The sequence below is a fragment of the Durio zibethinus genome, chromosome 11 (assembly GCF_047325235.1).
Source record: "Durio zibethinus cultivar Kanyao isolate XHJ-2024 chromosome 11, ASM4732523v1, whole genome shotgun sequence".
Lineage (NCBI taxonomy): Eukaryota > Viridiplantae > Streptophyta > Magnoliopsida > Malvales > Malvaceae > Durio > Durio zibethinus.
In genome coordinates, this window is record NC_143172.1 from 3219746 (window position 1) to 3242433 (window position 22688).

The 22688-nt window shown below is 32.8% G+C and overlaps 1 protein-coding gene and 1 pseudogene across 2 annotated transcripts; one reads left to right on the forward strand and one right to left on the reverse strand.

Moving 5' to 3' along the window:
- Positions 1-9864: 9864 nt before the first annotated feature.
- Positions 9865-12247, forward strand: LOC111290677 (Putative AT-hook DNA-binding family protein). The gene has a single exon (XM_022882085.2). It carries the CDS (start codon positions 10164-10166, stop codon positions 11061-11063), a length of 900 nt encoding a protein of 299 aa, XP_022737820.1. The 5' UTR covers positions 9865-10163; the 3' UTR covers positions 11064-12247.
- A 1386-nt stretch (positions 12248-13633) lies between these two features.
- Positions 13634-22044, reverse strand: LOC111289402 (kinesin-like protein KIN-UA; annotated as a pseudogene). The gene is made up of 19 exons (XR_016346198.1): positions 22008-22044; positions 21025-21125; positions 20464-20586; positions 19894-20079; positions 19490-19711; positions 19226-19382; positions 18928-19077; positions 18605-18693; positions 17906-18109; positions 17197-17295; positions 16885-17019; positions 16639-16770; positions 16107-16242; positions 15916-16008; positions 15461-15586; positions 15197-15340; positions 14561-14698; positions 14268-14396; positions 13634-14190 (listed from the first exon to the last, which is right to left on the reverse strand). The product of XR_016346198.1 is annotated as a kinesin-like protein KIN-UA (transcript).
- Positions 22045-22688: the final 644 nt, after the last annotated feature.

Here is a 22688-nt window from a genome sequence, read left to right on the forward strand (position 1 = left end):
AGGAGTTAAATTTGGATAGCAATGATACGGGTGCTAAAGTGGTTCTTTTTTTTCCTTTTCCATCCTTTTTGTAAATATAAATAGGCAATCAAACTTGTTATTTGACGGTTTCTCTTTGGAGAAAAAAGGTTCTTTGGAAAGAGAAAAGACAGCAATTATGGTCATCAATCTTGTCCTGCCAAATGGAAAAAAACACACTATCAGAGGGAAGCCATTAAAGACATCTAAACACTCTGCTTTGTTTTCTTCAAAAGGACAGAGGCACTCAGCACTCACTCGTGTATCTATCGTCATTCAGTCCTTTTCTTCTTTATCAAGAGCACTTTGCTTTCCACTTGTTCCCAATTCATAAAGCATGAATATCTCTGCCTTAATTCCTGGTTGGTTTTTGTGCGTTTCCGACGTCTCAACCTCTCCATGATTGAGTACATCTCCATGTACAATTTCTAATGGAGATGGAGAGAAGAGAGAGAGAGAGAGAGAGATGTGATAGAGCTTACAACTCCTGCAATTAGGCAGGAGAATATGAGCTTGAAGAATCAAGCTCTAGTGCGCATCTACTCAAGATCGTGTGAATAAAATTAGCTGTGAATTTGGGATGGAGATCAATTAGATTCTAGATTGAATAATGCTTTATGCAAGTGATACTGCTAGATTGAACAAAGAAAAGGCTATAGATGTAATCTACCTTTGAAACGGAGGAATTAGTATATGTCCAATGGAATCAGTAGGCTATAGATGTAATCTACCTTTGAAACGGAGGAATTAATATATGTCCAATGGAATCAGTAGTATTCTATGTGCAACTTTCTTATTAGGAATGTAGTGCCATAACCGAAAGGAATTAATCATAGCAAGAAGGAATGTTATAGTGGAAATTAAGAAATGCTTTGTTCACTAACTCATTATGTTAGCCTGAGAGGGAAGGAAAAACACAGGACTTGTTGAGATAAACAAGCCAATTACTGTATCTTATCATAGTGGAAGTGGAAGGGGTAAGACTGCAACTTAGTAAATTATTTATCAATGGATTTCAAAGAACCATGCACCACATCCCAACATTAAAAAAAAAGGGTATCCTTTCCTAAAAGGAAGAGGCACCTAGTTTTTCTTCACTTTCATTTTCTGATATATAGAAAAGAAAAGAAAAGAAAAGATAGAGGCACCACTCTTTTTTGTTTGATGTAGAAGTTGGATTCAGTGATAAGGTTTGGTTGGAAATACATGCAAGGCAGCATAACTTTATCTAATAAATTAATGAACTATCAATCCTCTATTATTGATATTGTATACAATTTTTACCAGCAGGAGTTTGGATGCAATTAATGAAGTTTACAGTCTGCATCCACAAGAAAATTTCAAGTTACTTTATATGCTTACATTTCTTTCACCAAAGTAACTATGTTGTCGGTTCCATAAAGATGAATCTATATTGCTTAATCCTTTCAATTTCAACACATGATTTTTTATGAGAATTTATATATTTAAACATTTCCCTTCACTACAGGCAACAAGGGAAAAATCAACCTTATTCTTTTATTGTTGGAAATGGAATGGCCTCTCAAAAGGTTTTAAAAGATATGAAACAGGTCAAGCCTAAAGAAAATAATTTAGATTGAAGGCACTGGCCACATCAAAACCAGTAGATAAGGGAAATAACCTAGGCCAAACCTTGTATATTTATATATTTATTATTAGCTCATTCAGAAGAAAAATGTGCAGAAGTTTCTTGCTCACTGCAACACCATGCACTGTGGCAGTCTATATCACGATAAGATATACTCCTGAAATGATTGGTAGGATTCCTTTTTGCAATATAACACTGTACTATGGCCATGTATGTCTTCTAGAAGGGAAGAGCATTACTGATCAAAGATGCATACTTGAAAATGATTGAGCAATATCTGGCTGGATAGCCACTTCATCTTCCAAATTCTTTTGTTGTTTCATCCAATTAAGCAATGTTAGGTCATTCAGATAAGTTCTAAATGCAATCATATGGTACCTATAATAATTAAGATTTGAAGATTACGAGTTTTGTGCAAGCCACACTTCCAGGGGACAATTCCAACCCCATAATTACAAAAATCAGTCATATTCACGCCCCAAAAATAATCAATCATCTTCCTCCTTGAGTAGTGCTATATGTCCTCTGTTAGTTTTAACAAATGTCTAGTACTTTCGAGTCTTGCCTTGGGCTTTTGAGCAAGCTGGCCAGAAAAATTTTCCTAAAGCTGGAAGTCTTGAGCAATGAAAAGCGATACCAGTAATGAGAATCCAGGGTGCTATTCGCTGGTTTTGGCTGCAGCTCATCTTCATTTGCTTCCATCGACTTTAAGGAATTCATGGATGCTCTTGGAGTGAATACGATCCAATTCAGTGACAAATGAAGATGATTTAAATGCTGAAATTAGGGAACAATATACCAAAATTTTGAATTTGCAATGTATTAACTAGAGAGATTACCCTAAAAAATCTTAGAAACAAAATGCTCCCATAATTAATTTTTATTCATAATGAATTTAGCACGGCAGTAAGTGCATGTCTCACTTCGATATATTTCTTCATAACTATCAAATTTATGCGTATTTTTACAAGAGAAATAACTTTACCTACGCCAAAAAGTTGGAGAATTTTGCTAATGGTGCCAATTGCCAAGCCAATCATGATATAATTATAGTATTTGAATTTTTTTTTTTTTTAGTGGGATCAGAGTTGTACCTCTAACTTTGTCCACTCCATAACTGATTGGTGTATGGTGACGATAGACATGAATAAGTTTCCAATTGAGTCAAGGAAAGAAAGACTAGAGAAATAAAAGATAGACATAGCCTGCAAAATAAAGTTACTTTCTTCTACTCAAGTTCATGTTCCCACTAAAATCTTGATGATTTAATGCCACAATGATTGTCATTTGATTCAATTGGTTGCAACTTTGAACTGGTCCGATACATCTACTAATTAGAATGCACCAAATTCCTAAAAAACTCACTATAGGATTTAAGTAGAGATTGGTGGTGAAGTGCATTAGTTATGTTGTGTGATAGCAACATACTTTTAAAATTATAAGCGAAATTATATAAAATAACTATAAAATTTGTATTACTATATGAAACTGATTGTTGGACTGTTAAAAAATAATATGAGAAGAAAATGAACGTAATGGAGATGAAGATGTTTAGATGGATGTGTGTTAAGATTAGAAGAAAAAAAAATTGAGAGATTTGAGAAAAAATAAGAATAGTTCGAATTGAAGAGAAGATGAGAGAGGACCATTTATGATAGTTTGGACATGTGAAATGTAGACTTAATTATGTACCGATTAGAAGAATTGAGTCTCTAAATTTAAAAAAAATCAAAACATTTAAAAGTAAACCACGAAAGATATGGATGTAAGTAATAAAAAAAATGATATTACTGTTAAGAAATTAGATGAAAAAATAATTATTGATAGAAATAAACGATGTAAGAGGATTCAAACTACAACCTAATATAACTTTCTTATTTAATTTTTCACACAACCGATCTCAAATTTTGGGATATAAGTTTAATGTATTGTTATTATTGTAATTATAAATTGTGAATATAACACAAAAACATTATTCATAGCAAAAATAATTGTAAAGAAAGCTCTTTCATTATTTAAAACTACATCCACACAATGTAAATTGTGATGATTATGATGATTTTTTTGGAGAAATTATGATGTTTCATTTCATCTTTATCATATTTTCTCAAAGTTATAAGAGACCTTTTAAATGGGCTGGCCTTGGTCTGGTCTGGAAATTGGGATATATTAATTGGGTTAGGCTCAATGTTGCGCCATTTAATTAAAAAATGGATTTGTCAGGCCATGAATTATTCCGCAAATAAACTCCATGGATGGTCGAAAAAGTTACTACATAAATATCCCAGAACTTTGACACCAGAAATTAAAAAAAAAAAAAAAAAAAAAAAAAAACTCCATCCTCAAGAGCAAACAACGAGAAATAATTTTTTAGATGATATTCTATTATTTTCATATAGATTATCATTAAATTTAATATCTTATTTTCTTGTAGATTGCTTTATAGTTAAAATATTATGAGCTTTTTAGTTTGTCTTTCTATCTATGGATAATTTACACTAACAAAATTTTAAAAGCAACAAAAAAAAAAAATTATGGTGATGATATTTAATTAATTAGCATTTTGAGATTAAGAATTGGTGATGATATGATGAAATTAAATTTATGATCTTCAACAAGATTCCCAATGGATTACCATGGATCGATCACGTGGGTGGTTTGTCGTTTACTTAGCATCTAACTCGATCTATTGACTTGAGTTAATTTAATTAAACCTCGACATGTGAAAGCTAATTTTCGTTGGCCTCCCCCGCAGAAGATGCAACCGCCTTGAACTGGTAAGACATGAGAAAAGCAGAAACATGGCAACAATATTATGCCAGATTCGATGCAATGGGGGTGCCTTTCACATGCCGTTTAATTTAATTGTTTTGTTGCTTATCTTTTGTTTAACTTTTCTTTTATATATATATATATATATATTTCTTTGAATTTTTTTAAAAAATAAGATGGGATTGGTTGATTTGTTTAATGGAATAAATGGATTGATTAAGATAAGGCATTTAAAATATAATTTGTGTCACTGCCATTCAAAGTTGTGATAGTTTCTAAGGTTTTTTTTTTTTTTTTTTTTATAAATAAAAAATTAAAAGAGATCGTAATCTTAAAATAAAAAAAAAATACAGATGTTAAAATTTAAATTTTAAATTTTAAATCTAATTTCATTATTAAAAGAAATTGGTAATAAGCATAAGATAATTAATTCCTTTACTTTCTTGAAGTATGCCAACTTACCAATCAACGAATTTCAGTGCAAAATAATGCAAAGGCCGACTAACAAATTAACAAACATCATTCATTTTAATTGAATAGACACCAATTACTGTTATGGCAATAAGACAAAATTTAACATTTACTAATAAATAAATAAATAAATATTATGAGCCCGTGAACTGAACGTTGTGGATTTGGCAAAAAAAAAAAAAAACACTGAACGTTGCGGCAACGACTTTGTTCTTAATTTTTAATAATTGAAAGCCGACAAATTATCAAAAATTCAATTTTAATTAAAACTCAAATTAAGTCTTCATTACTATAAGAAATTCAACAAACATCTCAATATATCATTAAGCATCGCAACAAAATTGAATTAAAAAACAGTGACAAACCAGTTGGTGCTGCGTTGACTTACCCTAAGCTTGGTTCTGTTTTCTTGTCTGTTTCTTTTATTGTCAAAAAAAAAAAAAATTCACATAATTCCAAATGAAGCCGGCCTAGGAGATTAACAATAATATAGAAGAGGCCATTTCTTGATTTCATTTTCAATTTTTCTCAACACGTACGCTCCTAAATACACGCTTCTGATAGTCTAATTAATCTTCCTACATCTCTATTTATATCAAAAGGGAAAAAAAAATATATATATATGTATTTCTTTAAGTGAGAGGCTGCTTTGCAGTTCAATTTTGTATAAAGAAAGTCGGATTGTAGATATTAAAATTTGAATTATAAATTTATTAGATGTAATTTTTAAAAGTAATTATATGAATAAATTAAATTAAATTTTAATTATATTTTGTTCGATCGTGCCGAATAATCTTTTCTATATAAAATAATAATTTTCTATTATCAAACTTCTGAGATATCATGGAATATAGACAACCAGCATCTTTGCGCTTGACAAAGCCAAGAACAAAAACAAATTAAAGAAATTAAGATTAGTAAACAAAAAAAAATCAGGAGTCATCTGAAAATGAACCAAAAAATAAATAATATTATAACATCACCATGATAGTAATGAAATAACAGCTTTTGTGAGTCTTATGTTTACAAAGAATAAAAATAAAAAATATTCTTGTACACTCTTCTCATGTTATTTTAAAGGTTTTTTAAAAATTTTTTTGAATTCTTTTAAGGTTGAAAATTTTGGTTATTAATTAGGATAGTATCAAATTTTCTTTTACAAATTGGTAATTACAGTTCAAACCTCAAATATTTTAAACATCCTTATACTTATAATTAGATTTTAAAATAAAAATTTGAAATTAATATATTCAATTCTAAATTAATGGGTTGAATTTATATATTAGAGATACATAAACTGTATGGTATATATGGTAAGGATTCCCTTACACTTTTTTTTTTTTTTTTTACTATTGAATCAAAATTAAATCCATAACTAATTTGAATCAAAATAATATTTTAATCATAATAATTTTGATCCAAAGATCAAACCTAATTAATCCACCTATCATCAAATTAACTCCTAGAGTCCTAGGCATTGAGGTATGGCAAGAAAGTTATAATCAACCTAATTAAACCCAGTCAATTAATGGCTTCCTAACTAGCAACTTATATACAAATCCCATTTAGGTTTGGCTGTGAAGGACGTCCATGGAGATGGATAATAATCCCATTTCTAGTAAGGATAAGACCCAAAAAAGGCTTAAATTTTAGGGGAAGGGGGTGTAAGCGCTGTAGATAGAGAGAGGATCATCCAATCTAAAATCTAACAAGTAGTGAAGGGGAGGAAACTAAAGTGGACGCCTCCATGCATGAGGAAAGAGAGAAAGAGCCCACAAAGAGCATCTTTTAATGCATGGGTTTGCGTCCTCTTGCCAGTCATGCGAGATAAGTCTGATCAGAAAAGATGATGGAAATTAAGACTTGCCTCCTTGTTTTTGTTTCAGCCGTTGGCTAGCCCAACAACAACAACAACATTAGCAATTTACCAACCTCTCTCCAGGCCGCGCCTGCATTGTAATGCATTGCCAGTTTGCCTTGCCTTGTGCTTCTCTGTCAGCGCCTCCCACGCGTCTTTTCTCACCCACTCACGCCCCCAACACTCTGGATTATGCGGTCAAACCCCCATCCCCATCCATCCACCCATAGAGCGATTCACATATACTTGCATTAACGTGTAAAATAATGTACTCATCATATCATGGCCGTTCATCAAACAAAACTTGTTTATAGAATTTATCTATATATATCTTCGATGGGTTGAGCAACATATTAGTTTTACATTTTATAGGATCTACTATCACCTTCCTTTGATCTTTCTTTCTCGATATACATTGGATATGAATAATGCTACAAGATTGGACATATGGGTCTAGCACGCAACGGTAGGACTTGTAATATTTTAATTTCTGAGTTTTTTTTTTCTTTGTAATTTGCATGTGAAATGGTGAAAGGAGAGTCGAAAAATATACCATGCAAGAAAATGTAAAAAGAGAAAAAAAAAAGATTAAAGATGATTGAAAAATGTTTCATTTAAAACTTTGTTATTAATACTCTCAATCTGTTAATAAATTGGGCTGTATGATAATTAAGAATCTAATTATGAATTTATTAGCTACTAATTTTGACTGAATAGTGGATAGTACTGTGTTTAAAAGAAGAAATTAGTGTTTACCGGATAATATGACTTATGAGGATGGTTTATAATTAGCATTGTACGTCTAAAAGTAGGTAGAGTATATTTCCCTTTTTCATCACTGCCTAGTTGTTAATAAAAACCCTCTGCCTATTGACTTCTTTAATATATGCCAACAAAATGAAAAGAGATTTTTATATACATATTTCACACACATAAATTATGATCATGATTAGTGCAAAAAATAATAGATACGATAGAATAATAATTATTTTATGTTGTATTTAATTTGTATATAAAAAAAATAGATAGAATGTAAAAAAAATTAATATTTTTTATGTAAGATTTTAAAATTTTTTAAAATAAAAAAATATTTTTAATTCATAAGATTGAATTTATATGTCTTAATATGAACTTTAAAAAAAGATAATTTTAATTAATAAATAAATTATTTTATTTTAATTTTATACATATCAAATATAAGATAAGATAATATCATTTAATTTAATTTTATTTATAATATTATCTTATTTTATTTTATTATAATTTTGTACATCAAATGCATCTTATATATATATTTTTTAATTTAATTCTTATGTTATGAATTTTTTTTTTTGGTATGCAATGAAGTTTTTAATGTTGTCATATGTATATAATCTTTTTTATTAAACGTCCGAATACTCGTTGCTACATTTTTAATTTAGAGCATAACTAGTCATTTAAATTTAAAAATCTTTATTTATCATAATCCTTCATCATATAATAATTAGCTAACTCAAATTTCATTTTTTTCCTTGTGAGCATAGCAATATCAAATCCACCAAATATCTATATATACAAGGTAGTGGGAATTAAACCTAATTTAAAATTATTTCTGACGAATAAGCTTATCTTAACGTGGATCTTATCAAAGAAAGTCAATAGTCAATAGCCTGGATTGCAAGAAACGTAAGAATGACTAAGAATCGATTGGATCCCCTTAAAGAGAGGGGGAAGAGACACGTGTTGATTTTATAATAGTGTGGACCATTGTAACGTTAATATTGAGAGAGAGACATAATTTGCAGAAGCTAGTTGCATCTGTAGGGTCATGGTAAAAATTGAACCAAACGTTTCTCTCTGTCTCTCTGTCATTTTTTTTTTTTTTTTAATTTCAAATGACAGTCCAATTTAATTAATGTGCCAGCTAGGCTTTTTTTTTTTCATCCAAATCCCCCGCAATAATAGAAACCCTAAGCTTTAGTAGGTCTCTTCTAATAAAACAAGGAAATAGAGCAACCTGACTTATTAGTTCATTTTGTTGAACCATGTGGTGGAATGTAGTTAATTTTTTTTCTTAACGTATATTCATTCAACGGTTAAAATTTAATATTTAAAATTTGAAAGCCTTTGGTTAATTTTTTTTATTATCTTAAAATGAAATTAAAAAATTTTAAATTTTGAGATATGAATATGGTATATTTTATTATTATTATTATATAACAAAAAATTATATGTGTGCTAAAGATTTGATTCAAAATTATTTTATTAAATAAGGAGCTGTAGTTAAGAATTACACTACCCACATTAATGTACATAATCTTGTTAAAAGAGGGGTTGAATTTCTTTTTAGCAAAGGAGTTGGAGGGCTATGTAATGTAATAGAGGTAAGTTGAAATTATCACATACACTATTATATTATTATTGAAAAGAAAGAGATGCATGACATAAGGTTTAATTTGTTGTTATTGTTTGAAAAAAAATTATGGAATAAAAATGTTAGTTTTATTCATATTTAATATAAAATTTGAATTTTTATATCATAAAAATATGGATGAATATTAAATTTTAAGAATAAAAATGTGTATAATTTAAAATTTTTTATAATAAAAAAGTAAAGACAGATAACATAATATTTGTATAATATATGTATCTTATATATTTGTAAATAGATTTTTTTATTAAATAATATAAAATTTTATTTTAAATTAATTAAAATTAATATATTTTTATTTTAAAAATATTAATATATATTTAAAAAATTACATAAACAAAAAAATAAAATAAAAAATATTTTTAAAAAATTACTAATACAATAGTTAATTAACCGTACCTAAAATAAGAAAATAAGAATGTAAATAAATTTAAAATATACACTAAATATTAATAAAAAAATATATAATATAAATTCTCGAAAACCACATGGAGGAGACAAATTAAGGGAGGGGAAAAGAGAAGTGGGGACCTCACTCCGCCGCCCATAAGGCCATTAGCACGAAGACTTTGCCAAAGCTAAACCCAATCTCCATCTCCTTTACACCTTTCTAAACCCTACCTCTATGCTCTTTTACTTTTCTGCCCCCATCTTCTTTCTCTTTTTTCATCTTTATCGCAAACTCTTCTGTATAGATGGTGAATTCAGCTGAAACTTCTTCTGCTGAAACCCAAAGTCAAGCCAGTTTCTGGGTTCTGGTGTAGGTTTTACTAGTTCATTAAACAAGTTAAAAAGAAAGAAAGTCCCAGCAGTCTTTGTTATTTTATTTTTATACCCTCTTTTGCTTCCACCATCTTCCTTTAATTCTTTTACGAGCTCTTACATCTTTGTGCTTTCATTATTTCTTAATTTGGTGTTTAATCACTTCTTTGAGCTGGGGTTTCTGTTTTGTATGTGAGGAAGTAAGAGCTTCGAGATTGTTAATCAAGTGAAAGAAAAAAAATACTGGTGTATAGGAAAAAGCAATGGATCCAGTTACATCACATGGTCTTTCTCTTCCTCCTCCATTTCATATGAGAGATTTCAATCTTCACCATCAGCAGCAGCAACAGCAAGAACATCAATTCCATCACCAAAATTCAGAAGAAGAACAAAGTGGCAGCAGCAGTGGCCAAAAGAAACGGGATCGCGACGATAGCAACAACATCAACAGCAGCAGCGCCAACAATGAAGGCAAAGACCTAAGTTTTCCAGGCTTTGGTGAAGGAGAGATAAGTAGAAGACCACGAGGCAGGCCTGCTGGGTCCAAGAACAAACCTAAGCCTCCGATCATCATCACCCGAGACAGTGCCAACGCTTTACGCACTCATGTCATGGAAATAGGAGATGGATGTGACATTGTTGAAAGCGTCGCAACATTTGCTAGTAGACGCCAGAGAGGAGTTTGCATAATGAGTGGAACTGGGACCGTCACAAATGTAACCCTCAGGCAACCAGCCTCGTCTGGTGCAATTGTGACTTTACATGGTCGATTTGAGATATTGTCATTGGCAGGATCATTCTTGCCTCCACCAGCACCGCCTGCAGCTACGGGGTTGACCATATATTTGGCTGGTGGGCAAGGCCAGGTGGTAGGTGGCAGTGTTGTTGGGACACTTATTTGTTCAGGCCCGGTTGTGATTATGGCAGCTTCTTTTAGTAACGCCGCATATGAGCGGCTTCCATTGGAAGAAGAAGAGCTGCAGCTTCCAATGCAAGGGGGTGCAATTGGGTCACCAGGAGCAGTTGGAGGTCAACAGCAGCAGCAGCAACAAGTATTGGCTGAGTCAAACGCGCCTCTTTTTCATGGGCTACCACCTAATCTTCTCAATTCTATTCAATTACCAACTGAAGCATTTTGGGCTTCTGGTCGCCCTCCATTCTAGCTAACAGTTTCCAGTACTGAATGATACTGTTGTTTTGTTAATTCAGTTCCAGCTTCACCTTCAGCTATAGCCATCAAGAGGACAAAAACTTAATATGTAGGAAAATTGGGTTTGTTGAGCAGCATTTCAGGTTTTGTTTTCTTTTACTTCTTTTTCCTTTTTTAATTGAATTTGATGAGTAGATCATATGGAAGCATGTTGAGTGAAATGACTGTAAATTCAAAGGATTCTTGGTGCATTTGATTTTACGAGAATAAGTGTCTCCAGTATGTTTCAATAGAAGGTGCAGACGAACAACAAGAAGAAAGGGAACAGCTGCCAAAATAGCTTAGGTTACTTGCAATACTTCCTTTTCACTATATTTTTCTTGTTGCAACTCCAAGAAACTCTCTTATAATATTTCACCCATTGAAACAAGCTGCTATAGGCATTTCATTTGTTGTGTGCTTTTACACTTGATTGCTTATTCACATATATTCAATTCCTATACACAAAATTATATAGTACTAGCTAGTACCTTTTCTCTTCATTATATTTTGTTGTTTAAGAAGCAGACAAGGACAAAGGAGAGAGGGATGAGATTAAACCTGGCAAAATGAGACGGTTTTCAGCACTACGGGTGGCAAACTCTCTAGGATCGAGAAGCAGGCAAAGAGGTATGGGCATTATAGTTTCGACATTTGTGTTTCTTGAGACACAGTGTTAAGAGTTTTTTTAAAGATACGGAGACATGAAAATATTTGGGTACTGGGTTAAACGTGCACTGCTCTGAATAAGCTCCTGTTCGAGGTAATACTACAAAACATTTGCACAAAAAAGGCATCGACCAAGACAAAGTGGGCTGCAAATTTAGACCCCTTATCTCCCTATCTGTCTAATTTTTGGATTCAGAGAACTGGGGATTGGGCAGCTGTTCTAAGATTCAATTAGCCAAAATCCAGTTCAGATTCTCTGCACTGCAACTCTACCTCTTAAAACCCGCAGCTGGCTGCTTGTTTTTCTTTTTCTAAAAATCTAACCTTAGACTTATCCGTTCTGTATTTCTTCATTGAATTCTTGAACTTCAGCTTTTCCTGTCTATTACCCTACCCCTCGTCTTTCTTGTGCTCTTCTCCTTTTATTGATTAATATTAACTCATGATTTGACAGTTAAAATGTGGGTTCTTTTTTATTAAGACCCTAGCTTTGCTCATAAACTAATCTCTTCTTATTTTTGTAGGCCTGTGTTGATTTTCATGCTTTTTTTTTTCATGCCAATTCTATTGCTGTGATGATCTACTGGTTGTATGTCAACTTGTTTGAATTAGTTTGATTTCTACATTGCCTCATATTTCACAATGAATTGACAAATTGAGGAATTAAGGCATGCAAGGGAATTAATGTGGTAGGGATTTTCAAATCAGAAAACTGGGTATTTTAAGAAAACAATTACTAGTACATGTGATAACCACCAATTAAATAAATTTATTTGTATAAATTTTACATGCAATAACATTAGTAGATTACTTTTTTGGATGATTAATTATCAAAAAGTAACTTAATTTCATATATTTATATATAATCTCAAGAAGTACTTCATGATAATAGATTAGATAAAATTTTTTTTGGATAAATAAAATTTAAAATAAATAAATTATTTAATCTTTTAAATTAAAATAAAATATATCATATTTAATAATTTAAAATAAATAATTATAAATTATGTATTTAAAATAATTTTAACGAATAATTACAGATAAAATTCAAAATGAATCAATTACTTAATGATATCCAATCAAAAACTTTTCATTCAATAAAGATGACAAAGAATATGAAGTTTCTTGATTTGCATATCTAATAATTGTTCGAAAATTTTCATTTCGCATTGTACTTCATTTTTTTTTTAATTGAAAAGAACGTTAAAAAAAAACACTTTCAAGGCAACGACAGCATGGGAATATGTCTTACGTTTCTTAATATTATCAGACAAAACTAAGATATTTCTTTACCATTTGCTAATTATATATAAATGGAATATGAATAACTTGATGTTAATGAAAGGAATCAAGATATATAAATATATATATATATATATAATAGTTTCTTTTTTATTTAAAAAATAGTTCTAGTTTTGAACAGTAAATTTTGGATAAAAATTAAAGATACAAATAAAATTGTAGTGAATTCTACATTGATATTAAATCCTTTAATCACCAAAGTTGGAACACAAGTCAGCCAGCAACTAAGAATATATATATATATATATATATTTATTTATATTTGATACATTGTTAATGTATAAATTTTATATATTGTTAGTGAATAAGATGATGTCATTTTATTAATGAAGTAAATCAAATGATACCACCTCATTAATAAAGTAAATCAAATGATACCACCTCATTAATAAATAAATTTTTTTAAAAATAATAATTTTTGTATATTTATTTTAAAGGTTAATATTTGCTTATTAACGAGATGACATCATTGACAATATATCAAATATAAACTATATATATATATATATAACTGCATTAACACATATTGAGGGGTTTTTAGGGTTTCTGATGGGAAAAACTAAAAGAAAAAGATTTTCCAAAACAAATGAATCCTTACAGAATAAATAATTTATATACAAGAACAGCAAATGGATGTTAGTTACCCTTCTATCCATTCATATACAAATCATTTGTTTACTATAATTGGCAGAGTACACAGGAAGGTCTCAGATGAAAACATGTATGAGATGACGAGACAACAATTTGAGTGATAAATCATAGGTTCCGAGTGTAATCAACAGCATATTTTGACTACCAAGCCAAACGTACTCTTTTTCTTATTTTCATAACAAAACTTCAACAGGGGCACAGCTGTAAGCACTCCTGCTTGTTTATATGTGGGGGAGTATCAATCCTCTTGTCTGAATTAGTTTAAGCTGACACGGTTTCTGAACTTCAAGTCCACTTCAACCAAAATTTCCATATTTTTTAGTAGTCTATTCTTAGCAGCCTCAATTCAGCTAAGAAGGTGGGACTATAAGCAAGCGTTCGATGTGCAAGAGTTCTTATGTCTTCCCGAGAACACTCTCGCGAGATGCGGACCAGGTCCCACAAGGCACCTCCGCTTATCATGTCTTTAGCATTCACTTCTGCAATTGGAGTATCGTTACAGAACGATTTTCAAAGAGAAACCTCTCGAAATTTTCCGAAGAGAAAACAAACTTACCATGTTGTGCTAACTGGCAGAGTGCAAGCTCAATATGGTGCCTGATAGGCGAGGCTTCATTGTTAGCATTCTGTACAATCCATGTAAGTGCTCCATCCTCAATCAGAAGAGACCTTCCACTTTTACTTCCTGTACCATTTGAGAACCAAATTACTCCAGAAGACAAATAAATCATATTGTTTCTGAACGTGCATCCTAAACTTTGTTAACAAGGGATCAACAAGTTAAAAAATGTCAGGTGACCAGCGATGAGATCAAAAGACTTCAAGAAGTCATTCTCCAAGAAAATGCACCTTGAGTTGATGTTCTTGACTCACATTTAGCAAAGTTAGATATTCCACGACCAACTTGTACAAGAACATCTGGATGTCCACATGTGACTATTCCTAGCAAAGCCTTGATACCACCTTCAGCTCTTAGCTAGTCTTCAGCTTATCTAGAGAACGTAACGGAGAAGTACACAATTGAAGAGGTAAACCAACTGATCAACTTAATGAACCTTTCAGAAAGTTATTGATAAAACAACACATTTATTTAAGCCTTACAGAAGTCTAAGTTCTTTCACATGGATTTTTTTGGCCAATAGATGTATCGCTTTGACAGCAACAACAAAATAAGCCTTATATCCCATAATTCTGGGGTTGGCTGTATAAAAAGCCAAAAAGAGAATCATGTTAGGTCATAGTAGATGTATCATTTTGACTCCTTAAAAAAATGCATATGCATAGTAAAGAGCTCATTTGGAACAACCTCAGAGGAAAAAAACTTAACATTTTAAGTTTTGACTATTAGACGTTTTTAAGTCCCTGATCGCATAAACACATTTGATTGAAGTTAAGGAAATGTATGTTGTTGAGACAACATGCACAAACTACTTATAAATTTAACCATGCAAGCCAAATAAGAAGATTGCTGCAGATAAAAATCACAGAGGTCAAGCAATTTACCATTGCCACAAAGATTGGCGATGGCCCCAACAACCATTCTAAGTGTTTGAGGATCCTCAGTATCAGCAGCTGTTGTTGATAACAAGCTAATGCCACCTTGAGACATTATGAGTTCCTGGTTGGTTTCTGACAAAAAAAGGAGCAATGTTTAAACGGAAGAACCATTGACAGCGAAAAGACTTCAGAGAAAGTAGCATCATATTCTATAGTAGTATAACAATGATGAATATGGGAGCTAAATTTTACCATTCATCGCAAGATTGGCAATTGCACCAGCTGCAACTCTATGTATGGTCTCATCCTCAGAGCTTCCAAGCAGCATCAGCGAGGAAGTTATACCTCCAGCTTCTACAATCTTCTGCAGATTTGTTTCTGCACAATGGAGGTGAAATTTACATTGTCATGGACAGATCAAATAAGAAACAACACCATCAAAGAAATTATTATCTGGATAGAAGAGATGAGGAAAATAGTAAATACATCCACGCAAAAAGTATCTAGAATTGATAATTTCACTCCTAAAATTGCTTCCCCCAAGATTCACAAGTATTAATATGAAACCACATGAATGAGAAAAATCAGATGACATGCAACTACTTAAAAATGACGGTACTCTATTTTAATCACGTAAAGTTTAGAACAAAGTATGTCTGGGCTACAACAAAAAGTAAACAAGGAATAGACAGGAAGAAAGAAAATACCCTCAGCAGCTAAATTTGCTACCACTTTCACAGCATAAATCCGCACATCAGCATCTTCTGCTTCAAGCAATGACAAGATTTTTTGCAATCCCACTATAAGAGAAAGCAAAACAATTAACTATAAATAGATTATTTTTATAAATTTTATTATAGTTTTTTTCTATAAATATCAACTAAGAAATTACTACTACCTTGGTCAAAGAGTTTTGCTATTGAGGCCTTCTCTCCATTACTTGAATCTTTTAACTGTGGTCTAACTTGAGAAATGAGAGAATCTAGACCACCAGGGACTTTTCCAGGCCCACCTTTGTCAAGCCTTCTTCTAGTCTATGACAAAAATGCTCATCTGGTTAAAATTAGAGATGTCTAAAGCAATTTTCACTCAGATGGCAAACATATGAGTGTCCTTAAATGTTACAAGCCTCACCTTCTACCAAATAATTTTCAATTCTGTAAATCAGGTTGTTATAAGGCCATTTAATCTCACAAGTTTCACAGAAATATTTAATTGCAGCTTAATTACAATGACATGGACAAAGTTTGAAAATTTTAACATTTACCATCTACTTCATGTATAAGAATTCCTCATGAGAAGAATAGTTAATCAGTAAATGAAGGATGAGAAACAATAAAGCAAAAGGGAAGAAGTTTGGAAATATTGCATCACAGGACCAGTATATTGACTATGCCACATAACAAACTCAGATTCCATTGATAACATACCTCGTCAGCTTCAAAACTTAGCCACAGTAACTGAGTTTGCAGCATTGATATTTCCCCTTCAAGTTTCTTCTTTTGATATGCCCCATCTTCCAGCATCTTTCACAAATTCAAGATCCCAGAATTTGCCAATGCCTATACATTAGAAGTATGGCAGTATGGGAAAGCAGTCTACACTCTATATATGCCAAAGAAGTAGCAGAAATGCAGAACCAAAGATGAAATAAAATACAGACATACAAAATATACCTCAGATATTTTCAATTGAGCTAGTTGACTTCTAAGGTTATTGACTTCCTCTTCAGCCGCCTTTCTTAGTGAAGTTTCTTTGCTGAGTAACTTTTTTACCTCAGCAACTTCCTCAGCAGTGGATACCATCTGCTTCTGAATCGGACAAAAAGTGGCAGACATATAAATGCGCTTCAAATAAATAACAAAAACAAGGGGGAATATAATGAAGCAAAAGACAGATAATATGGCTACTCAATTAAAATTTCTGATGTAAGAGCAATCAATACAATCGAACAAGAGAGATTGTTCTATAAAAGATCAGATTTCCGCCTTTCTTTCACCAGCCAGCTTTTGCTGATTCATCACCCCCTTCTCCTCAAGCTTCTTTATTGATTCCATATATTCCTTCTGATACTTCAATCTTTCCTTCTACAAGAAAAAGATATGAATTTCAGTATGCATTCAAGTACAACGTAGACTAACTCAAGGTACTGGACAAAACATGATCTATCATCAAAAAGTTCAATGAGTCATCAGGTAATTGCTCACTTAGTTTCACCCCTACCCCAGAAACCCCTTTTCATTTTCCTTCATACCTTCCATCATTACATTGAACTTAAGAACTATATGACAATGAAGAAAAGCAATCTTTTCCGAATCATTACAAGACCAAGTGTTAAAAATTTTATACATTCATATTATCAGAAACTAAAATGTATCAGAAACCGTCCAGAAATTTCTATGACAATATCCCCTTCCTTCACATAGAAAAAATGGCAAATTTATGACATTGATAAGCTTGACAGCATTGGACACTAGTGCAGTAGACACTACTTTCCAGCTAAATTTAGAATAAACTATAGGAGAATTTTGAGGAAAAAATACCTCTCTCTCTCTCTCTCTCTCTCTCACACACACACACACACACACACAAATACACAGACACTTCACCCAAATTTGCATGTACAACAACAAACGCAAAATACAGGAAAAAGAGGTCAACACTTCCATCAACTACTATACTGGTAAAAAACCTCACCTCCATTGCATCTGCATAATTTCTTTCAGCCTCAGAAATTTGGTTTTGCACATCTGGGGTTATTCTTTCAATCTTATCTTCAAATGCTTTTTGCTTCCTCTCATGCTCCATAATCAGTTTGTCTAATTGTATGTCTAGCCTTCTAGCCAAACTTTTGGAATCAAATTCTTCTTTGAGCTTCAACATATTCTCCACTTTCATAGCCTTTAGAAGGAAAAAAATGCAAATTTTGAGCAATCAAATGGCATAATAAATAAACACTTAAGAGTCTAGGTCAAGATTTTTTTTTTTTTTTGATTTAGTGGCAAGGGATTCCTGGGCTTCGCCCAGGTTGGTCTACCCCTCTCCAAGTCGGTCTAAGCAGGCTTATCTACGTTGAGGCTAGCAAATTCATGGGAAATTCTCCATGTCGGTTCAAGCAGACTAACCTATGCCGTGCCTGGCAAATTCATGGGAAATTACCTTCCCATGGCCTTCCAGCTGATTCAAACCTAGGCAAAAAAAAAAGGAGCAAACTCTTTGCCACTTGGGCCAACATCACTTTGTCTAGGTCAAGATTTGACTCCCTTATATGTTACTAGCAAATAATAGAACTGAATACATGACAATCCCACCAACTAGTCCAGAGATGCTTCATAAAACCATAAAATAAGATGAATTAACTAAAATAAAGAAAAAGGAAGTTGTTTTCTAACCCACCCTCCGTCCAAACATTATAGTACTAGCTGTTTCTCCACGATGACGTGGGGATGGACCTATAGTTATAACCAATGATGTTCTTGCAGTGCCTGTTAAAGAATCAAAATGTCAGGCAAAACAAATTCCAATGTGGTAGATGCTGGTCTTTCATTGTTCAAATGGGACTTAAGACACCGTAGTCTTTAAACAATATTGTATAATTAGCAGATATACCTCTATGTCAAAACATTCTTATCTACAAGTACATTAGTGAGATATGTAGCTTAATAACTTTGAAAAATAACAAATAACACACAAGAAAAAAGCTATTCCATCCAATTTACCTTCAAATGAATCTCGAACTAACCTAGTAAGCTTTGAATCATGAACTGGAACATAACCACTATTCTCTGCCAGTGCATTAACGCACTTTCCTAGTGCACTCAAAGAAAGATTGATAGATTTGGCTTCCTCAAGTGTGTGGCCTTCACTCCCTGCAATGTAACAGCAAAGAAACAACGTTCAACATGCAGGAAAAACAAGAGAAGATGCTTTTCACAAGCGAAAAGGTGGACCGAAGGACCATCATAAATTAAACAGTTAAACTGAGGGGAGGAAGGTTTCTGCTTCCGATTTCATTACCCGACTTATCAATTCGCTCTGAACCAGCGAGATCTACAACAACTAACTTTCCCTTCCGAACAAGGGGGGACCTAAGAGATTTTGCCATGTTAGTACCGTTACCATTTTCACTTGAATGAGCAGGTTCTCATCTTTTCACAGATCTCTTGATATGTACCTAAAGCAGAAAGTGATCAATTAATTGCATGACAAGATAAATGCAAAGCAATCAGGACAGCAAATGAAACAATTAGTACAAGAATAAGCTTAATTCAATTGATTCACCATCAAAATAGCATGACTAAGAGAAGATTCAGTATTTAATTTTGTGTTTGCAGCATAGTGGTGAGCTTCTCCTAACTGTAGTAATTCCAAGAAACTCTGTTGATCTCTTATTTTGACTAGGGTAGCCCCAGGTAGTGAAACATCTCCAGATTTAGGGTCGTGCACAATGGAAATGTTGTCATTAGTAGGATCAAGAAGATCCTGTAAACTCTCCATGTAGAGCTGCATAAATTTTCAATGAACAAAACTATTAGGCACATTAAAATGTTTATAACTTTGGAGAAAATGATAAGAAGTTTCTAGAAGAAAATAAGCTTAAACCGATTAGCTACAATTAATAGTTGTAGCACAATTCATAAAAACTATTACAATATCAGAAATCAAACACCAAGGTCAGCAACAACCTGCAAATGGGAGACTGAAACAGAATCACTTCCAGGCGAAATATCTGCTAAAATATCCTCCATAGCACGGACCATTATTCCACGATCAGCCGTTTCTTCCTCCCCAAGTTGGCCAAGAGTATATGTTTTGCCAGTACCAGTCTGACCATAAGCCATGACTGTCCCATTGTAACCATCCAAAACACTCTATAAACACAAATTAGTAAGGATCTTTTAGTAAAATGAACCATGCATCCAGAATGAATTTACAAAAGAAAAAAGGTAACAGATCCTTTATAAGCTATAGCCAAATACTCCAGTTATTTAAAGCAGGCAAAAGCAATTGATAACTTGGGAAAAGACCAACAACAAAACGCAATGATAGCCAGAAACTACTTATTTTGGCCCGCAGCAGAAAAAAGGATACAGTCAGTAGCATCTGAAAATATTTTTCATCCAGCACAATAAAAGCCAAATATTTTGAGATGAAATATATAAATGCACTAACTCTGCTGTTGCAATGCAAAATAACTAAACGCAAGTGAATTTCTAACAAATTGTGGTTGAACTAGATATGTCATGTAGACAAACCCCCACAACTGGCTTTGCAACAACTTCATACACACGCTTTTGTGATGCAAACTCTGTGAGCACTTCATCAAACTCATAGGTGTCCGTGTCCCAATTGTTTTTCCGAAGCTTTAACCTTTTAAGCTGAAATAAATTAAGAATCATGCTTTTGTAAAGAATAACATAAGAAAAACACTTGCTGAACTTAATGGGAGCTAAATTCAAGTGATTTGAAATCTAGTTAGGTCAACTACAACATGCACAAACAAAGGCCCACCAAGCCTTCTCGTTTTTAAGGTGATTAGAAACTAAATCCTTCTTGACTAATTCAAATGAATAGATTATTACTCAACCTTTACTCCTTTTCTCCCTTTTCATTTGAATAAACTCACTTTGAGGTTGATGCATCCCTCAAGATGTCACATCCAGGCAAAATATAGATGTTCTTCTCATACTTTTCTTCAACCAGTGCTACTTCATTATGAAACAGATAACAGAAAGCAGAGAAAGACATCTAAAGAAAAATAGTTGTCAAGAGTTGCAATCCCCGCACATCTAACTGATCAAATTGCATCAAAATACCTCTGGTTGAGGTTCTACACAATCAGCAAAATCAGCATCTGCCACTGACTCTTCTGCATTACGTGGACACAATCTCACAGCCACTTGAACTCTTCCAGGAACTAAACAGAAACATAGAAATGTCAAGAAGAGCTCAATACCAGACAAGTTACAATCTATGGTCCAATCCCTTTTCCTTTGCAAAGAATAACTTCCTAAGAATCTAATGTTTGGGAGCGCTAACTAAGGGCACTGAAAGATACACAAAAGATAAACAAATTTTATGCTATATAAAGTTTCAAAATTTTTAATAAACTAACAATCATTTCAAAGTGAATATCGAATAAAGCTACACTAAATCCTGCTAGTTTGAGGGGCCTGCTTGTTTCTGCCCTCAACCAGTGCCCACTTTCACCCACAAAGTATCAGCTTCAGGTCTGACCAGCATTCCTGCAACGTTCCATTACCATATAAACTAAATATACGGGCTGCCATTCCACGAAAAACACATTTTAGGAGGTTTTCATTTGTTATCAAAACGAGTACATCAGTATATAATCTGATCCCACATTTAAATGCCCGAAATACTGTTTATGACCAATTCATATCAAATTAGAGACCCATAACCACCCACAGTTCATTCCCGGAATACTTTAAAACTTAAGTAACCGTGAATAATTGTGATTACTATTTAACAAGATTTTAGATAGCAAAAATTCTCAAATTGCTTTAATTGGAAGCAACTTGAGAAATATAATCACATTTAACCTTCCAAAAACACACAGAAAGCCAATTACAAAATGCAAAATCACACAATGTAAGTTACAATCATCGACAATCGACAGAAGCTACCCACCGGTCATCCTTAAGTGAAAATTCAAACACCCGACAGTCCAAAAACAGAAAAACTTAACAAGAAACAACCTTTGCGAGAAAAAAGGCAAACAAACAAGAAAACTAAGAAAATGTATCATCCAAGATCTCAAACAACACCCTAAACTAACCTCCAGCATCATCTTTAGTGGTTACACTTCCAAGTGACCCGGGGCTACTCTTCCTTAGCCCAGAAGAAGCACCAACCGAAGACAAACACTTTTTTAAGTGAAGACTTTGAAGGGTTGGAGTTCGCAGAGAGTGGCCTATCCATTGCTGTTGTTGTTGTTCCTTTGAGAGAGTTCCTATGAGTCCCATTCCTATAATTACCACCAGCACTAGCAATTTCTTCAAAAACCCTATACCAAAAATCCTGTCTTTAACATGCCCACTTCTCCCCCTGAACTCCTGTTTCTTTTCTTATCGTGTGCTTGGTTGCAAAGAAAATGCAGTGAAAGCCAGAACGTACTTACTAGATAAAACGGTTGGACTTGGGAAAGGAGGTTGGTGTTGAATTTACTGAAATACCCTTTCGAAACAAAAATCGACGGTGCTTAAATGCGCCAATGGGGTGTATCTTTTAATCGTGAGGGATTCCTTAAATTACTGTTATACCCCTCCGATCCAAACTGTCCTCCAATTGTTCATTTCAGTCTCATTACTAAGACTAAGATGGATTATTTAATTTTAAAACTGTAAATATTCGTACCTTAGATTTTTGAAAATTAATAGTAGTAAGTACTATTATTGTTCTTGTAACTATTTTTTAATGATTATAGTACAAGGATTTAGTATTTTGTTCAAAATTAATT